This window comes from Coptis chinensis, chromosome 4, assembly GCF_015680905.1.
Source record: "Coptis chinensis isolate HL-2020 chromosome 4, ASM1568090v1, whole genome shotgun sequence".
NCBI classification, from domain to species: Eukaryota; Viridiplantae; Streptophyta; class Magnoliopsida; order Ranunculales; family Ranunculaceae; genus Coptis; species Coptis chinensis.
Window position 1 is genome coordinate 26,885,719 of NC_141459.1, and position 11,050 is coordinate 26,896,768.

The 11,050-nt window shown below is 37.7% G+C and overlaps 1 protein-coding gene and 1 long non-coding RNA gene across 2 annotated transcripts; one reads left to right on the forward strand and one right to left on the reverse strand.

The window, feature by feature from the left end:
- Nucleotides 1-421: 421 nt before the first annotated feature.
- LOC147502961 (dihydroflavonol 4-reductase-like) lies at nucleotides 422-4,814 on the reverse strand. The gene is given in 7 exon segments (XM_086607772.1): nucleotides 422-926; nucleotides 1,059-1,251; nucleotides 1,363-1,522; nucleotides 3,320-3,336; nucleotides 3,339-3,513; nucleotides 3,602-3,771; nucleotides 4,519-4,814. Coding segments are annotated over 7 exon segments (1,071 nt in total). The 5' UTR covers nucleotides 4,637-4,814; the 3' UTR covers nucleotides 422-688.
- On the forward strand, nucleotides 1,496-2,660 carry LOC147502962 (uncharacterized). The gene is made up of 2 exons (XR_015221870.1): nucleotides 1,496-1,633; nucleotides 1,684-2,660. It is a non-coding gene; the product is annotated as an uncharacterized LOC147502962 (long non-coding RNA).
- Nucleotides 4,815-11,050: the final 6,236 nt, after the last annotated feature.

Consider the following 11,050-nt stretch of genomic DNA (forward strand, 5'->3'; position numbering starts at 1 on the left):
AGGACAAACAGGGCTAATGTCATCATATGAAAATATAAAATCACACAGTTTTCTTTATCTATGTAAATTTAAATTTTGTATTTTACATATGTAAAAATTTAAATTTAAATTTACATTATTGCTGATGTCAACACATTTTTTTTTCTTTAAATCCGTAATTAAAATTCAAGATAGACTTGGGGTGAAATTACTTTTGATTTTATGGACACCGAGATTAATTTGACACAAACAAACTCAGTCAGACTCAAAATTAACTTTAGTAGAGAAAATATAACATAGGCACATTAGCACATTGGAACATTAGGTTTTGAATTATGGCCTTCATCAGTCGTGCTTAAGTGTAGCTTAAGGTGTCATCCCTTAACGTTGGTTTTTATATGAGGAACTACTTATCTTTTACTATGTCAACCTCGTGCTTAAGTCTGTGAACTTTTCAAAATTTCAAGACGCCCCCCAAAAAAAATAATTACTCGAAAACTTCTTCTCTTAAAGAGTAAAACATTTGACTCTTGCAAATAACCTTCTACAGTTACCAATTTTAAGGCCATGCATTACATATTTTATCTCCTGAAACCTTCATAAGCAGGCAAGCAGCATGCCAATAGCCTATACCCGGATTACCCGCTAAGAAAAATTGGCAGAAATAAGCTTTACTCTGAACCACCTTCGATGATTTGGTTGATTCTTTTTAGAAGTTTGCTTGTTTCTTGTTTTCTATTTCTGCTTCTTGTTTCCTACTTTCGAGCAAGCTGCTTTCATCATTTACCTGGGTCTCAGTGCAAAGGAGAAGCAACCCCTTTTCCCTACATGAAGTAACTGCCTCTACAAACATGTCCTCCTTGCTGTACTTGTACTCGAATCCAAGGTCCATGAGTTTCTTAGAAGAGAACACTACTGCCTGTAAGTTTTCATCAATGTCTTTGAACCTGTTAATTCCCAGAAAGACAACATTCAAATTAGATTCAGATATTTTGGAGACTTGCAGGTTCATTTATAACTATCCAATTATATACAAACAAAGTTGCGACGAGAAAACTGTTGAACGAAATGAGACTCACTTGGTAGGGACATTATACTCTGGGAATTTTTCTTTTAGCATACTAGCAACATCATAGATAGTGGCGTTATAGGCGGAGCAAATATATCTACCCTTTGCTTCCGGATGCTCAAGCAAGAGTATATGAGCATTACAAAGGTCATCAATATGTACCAACTGAATTTGTTTTAGTATTGAGTAATGTGCCTCGTTTCCTGCGGAACCATCAGTAGGATTTAAACGTCCATGTTGCTTTCATACAGCGATAGTTAAGTTATAATTGATCAGTGATTGAAAATACAAAAGATGAAGATGTTGAACCATACTGGTAATTGGTGAAAGTGCAGTTATTAGGCTGGGAGGCATAGATGACATTAGAAACGGGCCAACGACAAGGACGGGTATGATGCTGATGAAATCTATATTGTTTTGTTTGGCGAAGTCCCAAGCTGCCTTTTCTGCCAAAGTCTTGGAGACAAAATACATCTGATAAACCATGAACAAAGGGCTTCGATCAGTTCAAGCACTTGAAAGCATACATAGCAATTTATCAGAGAAATCAAAACTAAGTTTACCATAAATCTAAATCATTTTTAAGTATGTAACCTTTTGACATTAGTAGATTATTTACCATAACCTGTTGTAAGGCCATGTATTAGTTCCTAGGCTCGATGTTTTGTGTCCTTGCAATTTTAATAACATTTGACCCCTAATATCACAAGTGCCCACACAGGCCGGTTCAAGCCAATTGGGGGATCCTAAGCAAAGTTCCAATAAAATTGTTACATCTTATAGATCGATATGATTTGTTTACGTTATTTCATATGAATGCAAACGCCTAGTTTATTTAACAAAAAATTTAGAAGATAACAATTATTGTAAAAATTGATCCTAACATTTCTTTTTTTCTTTCTTGAATAGTCTCTCTCACAAACATTTTTTTTTATAACAAAAAATTTAGAAGATAACAATTATTGTAAAAATTGATCATAACATTTTCTTTTTTCTTTCTTGAATAGTCTCCCCCCACAAACATTTTTTTTTTTTATAACAAAAAATTTAGAAGGTAACAATTATTGTCAAAATTAATCATAAAATTTTCTTTATTCTTTCTTGAATCGTCTCTTCACAAACTTTTTTTTTAATTGAATTTTATTGATAAAAAGAACAGAAATACAAAGTGAAGTAGAAACATAGGAGTGTTGTGAGGGAGATCCGAGAGATCTAAGACACAACACTATAAATACATGAGGAAGAGTGGAAGAATAAAAAAATGTCCTACACCTATAACATCGTAGCAGATCATAGCCAAACAACAATGTCACAAACTTGAAATTTCAATAGATTTATTTAACAAAGAATTACACAAGAGAGAGAGAAAATTCTACACCAAATTAAACAATATAGAAAAACCAAATAAGACAAAAGAATGATAGAAATAATATTGAAGTGTTGGCTTCAATTTGATAAATTGTCATAAGGTGTTGAAAAAGTTTAATTAGTTATGGAGGCGTGTTTGTTTATTTATTGGAGAAGGCGTTAGGAAAATAAAAGGGTTTAATACAATTTTCTAATTTCCAATTTTCCAATGTAAAATAGTGAGTTTTTTTTTCTATAATAAAACAATAATAGACTTAAGATTGTAAGTGGGCTAGAATATATTGCCATATTGGACCCCTTGGACGTACTCTAAACGGATTCATTATATTGCATACCGTTTCAACGTACTGACCAAAAATGTCCTACCCAGGCATTTGAGCCAGTGAGCCACCTACCAATATACAACCCAAAGATGTCTCTTTTGTCCGCTCAAAATAATTTTTGACTCGTCTGTATAATTATTAGGTTCCATTTGGCAATCTAAATCTTTTAAGATTTGTGCTTCCAAGATTTGTAGCTTACACTTCTTTCATTATTCTTTTTCTCATAATTCAAGAGTCAAGACAGTAACAACACCAATCGGAAATGAGATGCCTAATGCGGTAACTATATATGTATTATATCTATCTCAATGATATATCCATGTAATTCTTTTTGTTTTTCTTTTTTTGGGCGGAAAAGCGCCCTCCTTAACTAGTGGATCAATTGTCATATATAGGCATGTGACAATTATTAAAATTTGGAGCATCCAACTCAAAACTAATGGGCAATGAGTAATATTTGTCGGCTACGTCTAAACTAAACTCCCTTGAGCCTAACTATCATTCTGAACACGCCAATTTCCATTATTTTAGCATGATTCATGGCATACGATTAGAAATTAAAGAAAGCGAAGTGACAAACCCATCCCGTCATTTTTTAGTCCTGCAAAATTCGATATCAGTCCAGCAATTCTCATCGTAAGCCGGCTGCTGGTGTTCCTGAACATTGACAGTTCCTGCAGAGGAAGTGAAAACCAGTCTCCTAACAGTTTTGGCCTTAACACATGACCTCATGATGTTTAGCATCCCTTCAATTGTTGGCTTAATAACTTCATTCTGCAACCAAATCATATCAAAGTAAATATGTGTGATAAGCCCATGGTCTACCGTAATTGCGTGATATTTATTTGCAATCTCTGATTACCTCTGGGTCCTTGGACTCAAAATCCATTGGAGTGGCTACATGAAACACTCCGCGGCAACCTTTTATAGCATCATCGAAGCTTCCTTCGTTCACAAGGTCCGCTTTCCATAGGGTCAAGTTTGTCTTAGCATTTGGCAAATCTAGCAGATGCTTCACCTTTTTTATGTTATCTAACAATCAACGTAGACAAATGAGATGTTTAACCAATCTACTTGGCAAGATAAAGTGAAATCAAAATTTTGTTATAGGTGCTAATGATTGAGAAGGAAAAAATAACATTTATTATAGCTATCATAGTATGTAGAAGTCCAAATCGAATGTTATAGATCCAGCATGAGAAAAACATTACATGCAACATTCAATAAAAAGAGGAAAACAAAGAAAGAAAAGGGGTTAGACTGTTAGATAACCGACGTCCATGGTAATGGAAGTTTCCTGGCCTGTCGACTCCTAGCTAAGGCCTAGTTTTCAAAAATGAAATAAAAAATGCTTAAAATTAAGTTTTCCAAAGTTAAGATTTCCGGCAGGATACATCATTTTATGCATAGCTCCTTCGAGTAAGACATAAAACAAATTCTTCCTATGTATATCGAAAATATCACGATACATGAGCGGTAAACCGATATACCCCTCTATGGTGTGGATCTTGATGCTATCGAAAATTCTGTCAAAATATGTATTTGTACTCCTTAATTTTGTAGTCTGTAACACGCCAGAGGATATTTTGATTTCACTCTTTATAACTTAAAAGTTTATAAGTAATAGAATCCAATTCTTTTCATGTTCCACACATTTGTCTTTCTTCTAAGCAAAATCAGAATGAAGTCTGTTATCTAAAATATGAATATGATAGCATATTGATAGAGTGAACTATTGAGACGTATACTGAAGCTCATTTTAGGGAAATAAACAACAACCAGGATCCCGCACGGTAGCCTTGACGAGGTAACCTCGTTCAAGAAGCCTCATGACCAGCCATGATCCTATAAAACCAGCAGCGCCAGTGACACAAACAGTTTCACCCTCTGGTACCATGATTCAAGAAAATATGAAAGAAATGAGAGACAATTTCAATCAAATGATACTAACAACAAGTGTAGAGAAGAAGAACTTTATTTTGTTGTTCTAATGGGTGTATAGGGAAGGAGAAAAAATTGTTACTAAGATATATAGCCTTGTGTTTATGGTTTTTTGGTCTAATGTCGATATGTTAACAGTGTTTCTATACTTAACTCCCACATCACGTGCTACCAGCCAACTATATATAGCTCATGCGGAATGGTAGATCTTAAGTCCATATTTTTCAAAAAGAAAAGCCCACCACCATGGCTAATGCAAATTCGCTTAGTCCAATACTGCAATAAAATTGACTAGTAGTAGCACTGTTCCATCGACACGGTGCGTTCAGATAATCAATGGACCGGGAATGGTTGCATCTCTTTTGAAAATGGTAGTAGCAAAACGATAAAGAAGTGGTAAGCATCCATACGTGTTAGAGTTTACTCAGGTGAAGAAGTCGGTACGTGTTAGGTGTATCTCCCATCTCACGTGCAAGCATCCATACCAAGTTACCAACCATGAAGCTCTCTAAGCTAGAAGCTGATTTCGCTCACAACATGCAACAGTAAACGCGCTTAGAGTTTACTTTAAGTGACATATCTGTGAGGGACTAATATATACACTATACAACCAATGTATATTATATATGTGTCCAGCACAACTCATCACAAAACCATATCAAGACTTCAGCCAGATCACTCTATCAAGACCTCAGCCAGGTCACTCATATCAAGCCACTCAGCCAGGTCGCTCATATTAGGTCGCTTAGCCAGGTCCTCAGCCAGGTCTCGCAATGCTCAGAGGAGGAAAGATAGTCGTTACAGTAATTTTATAACAGCAGCCATGCACTCATTTATTCTCCATTTAAGCTCATTCAAGTCCCACATTAAAGGGGATGTACTAAAGATCACATGCTATAAATCATGAGGGAACTACCAAAAGAAGGGGGAGCTCTATGCTCACATTCTCTCCATCTCCAACTCAATCACTCAATATGAACTACGTCTGATTTGATTCCAGTTTGTCGGAGAACTGGATACGTATGCTGTTTAATCATTCAAACTCAGTCATATCATCACCAATCTCATCTATTCTCTATTCTCATAGGTTGATCAGGCCAAACACAAAATGAACATTTATATTGGCGCCGTCTGTGGGTCGAATTTCTTGGAAATTCACCTACTCAAAATTCTATTTCTTCAAACAACTATCAAGAACCTTAAATTTCCAAGACCATAAAACGTGGATCAAAAGCCGTGAATGGATTACTCAACGAAAATTAGCAACTACAATATTACTAAATCAGATAAGCAAGGCTCATTTCCTATATCTGTTTCACTTTTGGATTCAGATTATAATTTTTTTTTTGTACATTAAATAATCGTAGAATAGCGGCAACCACGGTTTTATGGTCCGCCATAACTTGAAAAATAGCCGAGACCAGTTCACACACTATTTATACTATGAGCGTGCTCTAGCCATTGCTAGAATACATATCAAGACCTCAGCAAGTTCACGCATATAAAAACCTCAGCCTTGTCACTTATATCAAGACCTCAGCCAGGTTACTCATATCACGACCTCAGCCAGGTCACACATATAAAGACCTCATAGCCAGGTCGCTCATATCAAGACCTCAGCTAGGTCGCGCATATAAAGACCTCAGCCAGGTGGCTCATATCAAGACCTTAGCCAGGTCACACATATAAAGACCTCAGCCAGGTGGCTCATATCAATACCTTAGCCAGGTCACGCATATAAAGACCACAACCAATGTAACAACCTATGAGGTTTACATTGGTGCTATCTATGGCTTGATTTCTTGAGAAAACAACAATCTTCAAATCTAAACACCTCAAGCCCACAAAGCATGGAAAGCATACAGGAGCAAATAAAGAACTTGGCTAGCCAGTTGGGATCAATAAATGACAGTATCACCCTCCTGCGACAGGAGAACCTGACACTAAAAAACCAGGTCGTAGCCCAGAGCCCGAATGGTATCACTGTCGAGGACGGCATCAACGAAGTGAACCAGCAAATCAACGAGCTCTCTCAAAGAATTGATCAAAGCACAGTCAAGCGCGATGCCACCCATATAGTTCAAAAAATGTTGAAAATGTATCACGCATATAAAGACTTCAGCCAGGTGGCTCATATCAAGACCTCAGCCAGGTCACTTATATCAAAACCGTCAGCCAGGTCGTCACGCACATTGTGCCACCTAATTGCAAGCGTCTAAATCAATTTTCATGATCAAGTGGAGTTGAACCCAAAACTAGGGGCTAGAAAGCTGTGCTAGACAGAAAGAGCAAACTAGCTCGATCCATCATAGGTCGATTGCACTGTGAACGGGAGCTCGCAATAGCCATATGCGCAAGTACAATCCAACTACGAGTTGAGCTCAATGCTCAATTTATCTCCAAATTACCATTTATTTGTTCTAATTCATTTTGGATATTAGTTCGATCTAGTGCAAGTCAATCAAACTCCAAAATGGGGGATAGCCACAACCATCTCCGAAGTGGGGCTAGTTATTGCCATCTAAACAGGTCAATCAAGCTCCAAAACTGGGGCTAGCTATAGTCACGCCAATTCAAGGCTAGTTATATATCAACCACGATCTCAAAATCAGAACGCTCTCTTGAGCTACAATCTTCTCACTAATTGAGGACCTATACCTCTAGGGTTAATTCAGTGCATAAATCAGAGCGCTAGCTTGAGCTACAATCTTCTCACTAATTGAGGACCTACACCTCTAGGGTCAATTTAGTGCAGAAATCAGAACGCTCTCTTGAGCTACAATTTTCTCACTAATTGAGGACCTATATACCTCTAGGGTCAATTCAGTGCAGAAATCAGAAAGCTCTCTTGAGCAACAATCTTCTTACTAATTGAGGACCTACACTTCTATGATCAATTCAATACCTATCAAAGCAGCGCATCACTTGCATCTTCAATCATTATGTACCCTGCGTGCTTCCCACGTGTAGAATTAATCTCTTATTAGATCGTCCTACAGAATAGGAACGACTTAATGAGAGGGACTATGCGAGGGAAAATATACACAACCAATGTATATTATACACGTGTCCAACACAACTCATCACAGAACCAAATCAAGACCTCAGCTAGGTCCGTCATATCAGGTCCTCAGGTAGGTTACTCATATCAGGTCGTTCAGCCAGGTCGCTCATATTAGGTCCTCAGCCAGGTCTCGTAACGCTCAGAGGAGGAAAGACAGTCGTTACAACAATTCTGTAACATCAGCTATGTACTCATTTATCCTCCATTTAAGCTCATTTAAGTCCCACATTAAAGGGGATGGACCAAAAGTCATATGCTATAAATCACGAGGGAACTACCAAAGGAAGGGGGAGCTCTATGCTCATATTCTCTCAATCTCCAATTCAATCACTCAACATGAACTACGTTTGACTTGATTCTAGTTCACTGGAGAACTAAATACGTAGCCAGTTCGATTATTTGAACTCAGTCATATCATCATCAATCTCATCTATTCCCTATTCTCATAGGTTGATCAGGTCAAACACAAAATGAACATTTACAATACCCATAAGTCATTACGAATTCTTAGTTTCTTCCTTTATTTTAACTAGCCTTAGAAACCCGCATGGACCTGCTTTTAGAAGTAAAAAAATGCTGATTGTGAAGGGAACATTGAAACAGGTATGGTGTAGGGAGAATTAGGGGTGTCAAAATGGCCCTCAAACCCTTAGCCCGCCCACCCCGACCCGGCCCATGGGCCGAAAAAGCCCTCAAAATGAGACCCTCACACATTCGTGGGCAGGGCCAACCCGACCCTCAAGCCTTTGAGGGGAGGGTAAGGGCCTAGACTTTGAAACTTAAGCCCGACCCTCATTAGGCCCTCAACATTTATTACATATATTTTAATAATTTTTTATAATATATTTTATTTTAACATTAATATGCTAAAAATCACTTAAAAGAACGTTTATCCATTAAGTTTGCCAACCTTATAAGTTCATTATAATATTTTATAAAATGAATTTAACTGATCTTAATTGACTAATACAACTTTAACAAGTTTTTTTAGTGGTTTGAAGGTTTAATTGTGAAGTGCAATGTGCATTCGATTTTATCATTTTTAACTAATGTTTCTAAATTTATTTTGTAAGTCAAATGTATAACATAGTATTCGGCCCTCACGTTTGGCCCTCAAGCTCGGCCCTTCATGCCTCTCTCGAGAGGGTTGAGGGGCGGGTAAAGGCTTCAAGATTTAAGCATTGGCCCGACCTGACCCGGCCCTAGATATAAATGAGGGTAGGGCTGGTTCGGCCCTCAAAGCATGAGGGCTTCATTGTTTGAGGGCCGGCCTAGCCCGGCCCAGCCCATTTGACACCACTAGGGAGAATTATAAGGTTTAATAATTTGTACACATCCCAGTATTAAACAATTTGTTACCAAAAAAAAAACTAAAAAATTATAAACTAAAAAGAGTTTGTAGCATTGAATATATGACCATTGGTGGTGGGGATATTTTCCTCCTCTTCTCTGCATGGTTTGATGCTTGAAAAGATTACTCTGAAGAGATGATGAAGATGGCCTTACTCTAAGGCTGGGTGCAATGGCTCTCCATTCCCTTAAAAGTGGAGGGAGTGGCGGTGGTTTTTGCCCTTTATCTCCATAATACTCTCCATATATAGAGAGTAATATTGAGGAATAGAGAGTGCATTCCACGTGAGTTGAAATGGCGTGGTTTGTAAAAACCCAAACGGCACCACTTGAAGTGGCGTGGAATGCATTTTTCAATTTCATACCGCGCCATTTGAAGTGGCATGGTTTGTAAAATCCCAAACGGCTCCACTTGAAGTGGCGTGGAATGCATTTATTTTAATTCCGCGCCGGTCGAAGTGGCGTAGAATGGTCCGAACCATTGGACACCAAAATTGACTCCCCATCCTCAAAACATTGTTTTTTGGTGAAATGGAGATAGAGGGTGATGCACCATTGGACTCAACCTAAAGAGAGAGTTCTCGTGTCTCTATATCATCAGTTTTTCATTGTATGAAGGATACAATAATCATTACTAATTACTCGTCATTATTAAGCCTCATCACTCCCCTTTTGTGCACACTTACAGAAAACAACAATATATATTCGACACCAGTTACCGTGCTTCACTGAAATCTGCAGAAGTAAAATTTATGTTAAAAAATCCAAAAAAAGGAAAATGTATGCTGAAAATAAAATTGTACAACTTTATTGTGTTACTAGTATTTGCCTTTGTCTGCGACGACACGATCACGCGCGCCAAAGGTACGCGGTCCCGATGTGCATCCGCCCCACGACGGATGTGCAGCCTTCGACGCCCCCAATGCGCATCCGCCCCGTATGACACAAATACTCGCGCCTTCGGCGCCCCCAACGCGCATCCAAGCAGAAGCCCGATGAAAAAAGCCCAATTGCCCACCCAAAAAATCCAGCCAATTGTGTAGTACCATGTCAAATTTGGAGGCCCAACAGTTTAGAAGTCCAGCTGCAAATGTTGACTTTTGGGTGATTTGTGGATAGATCTCATGGTACTAATTTAGTTTAACAAATTACACAAACCCTTAAAAAACTAGGATTATCCATGTCACAAACATCATGAAATGTTGAGAAGGTGTTTGGACAATAGGATGGAGGCCCTGGGCCCACACCACCCTTATTTGTTATATAGATTTGGATGAAGGAAGAGCATAAAATGGAGATCGTGTCACAACAGTTGATTTTGCGTGAGAGCGGGATGAAAAAAAATAACTCCCATTATTGCAATCAAAGTTGTGATTTTGATAAGGATATGGCTGCCCATGTCAGTTTGAATGAATATATGATTAGTCGGGTATTACCAAAGCTTGTGGATCAAAATAGTATAAAAACCAAAAATCAACACAATTAATAGGAACCAAACGTATTTATTTAAAGTCCAAATTTGTGCGTGGAAAAAATAGCCAATCTTAATAAACTAAACTCGCTTAGATAATACAATAAAAAAAGTTATTACAAACCGTTCAAGTTATATAAAAGTTAAAAACAACCCCATATCATAAAATTGATTGATTAGTAATATGCTTAATCTCTTGCACTCCATAAGTCGTGTGCAATTGAATCCCTTAGTAATGAAGCTTAACGTTGGTTAACTCTTTGAACACGCTCACTTGGTCGTGATGCAACCACCTCCACTTGGTCATTTTCTTCACTTGGGACGTTTTCATCTACCATATTTTCATACTTAGTGAAAATCCAATCATTTTTCCCTTCCAGACGAATGTAGTTGTGTAACACACATCCTGCAAATACAATATCACGTTGCGTCTCAAATGGATAGGTTGGCACAAATTTAAGTATCAGAAATCGAGATTTAAGAAC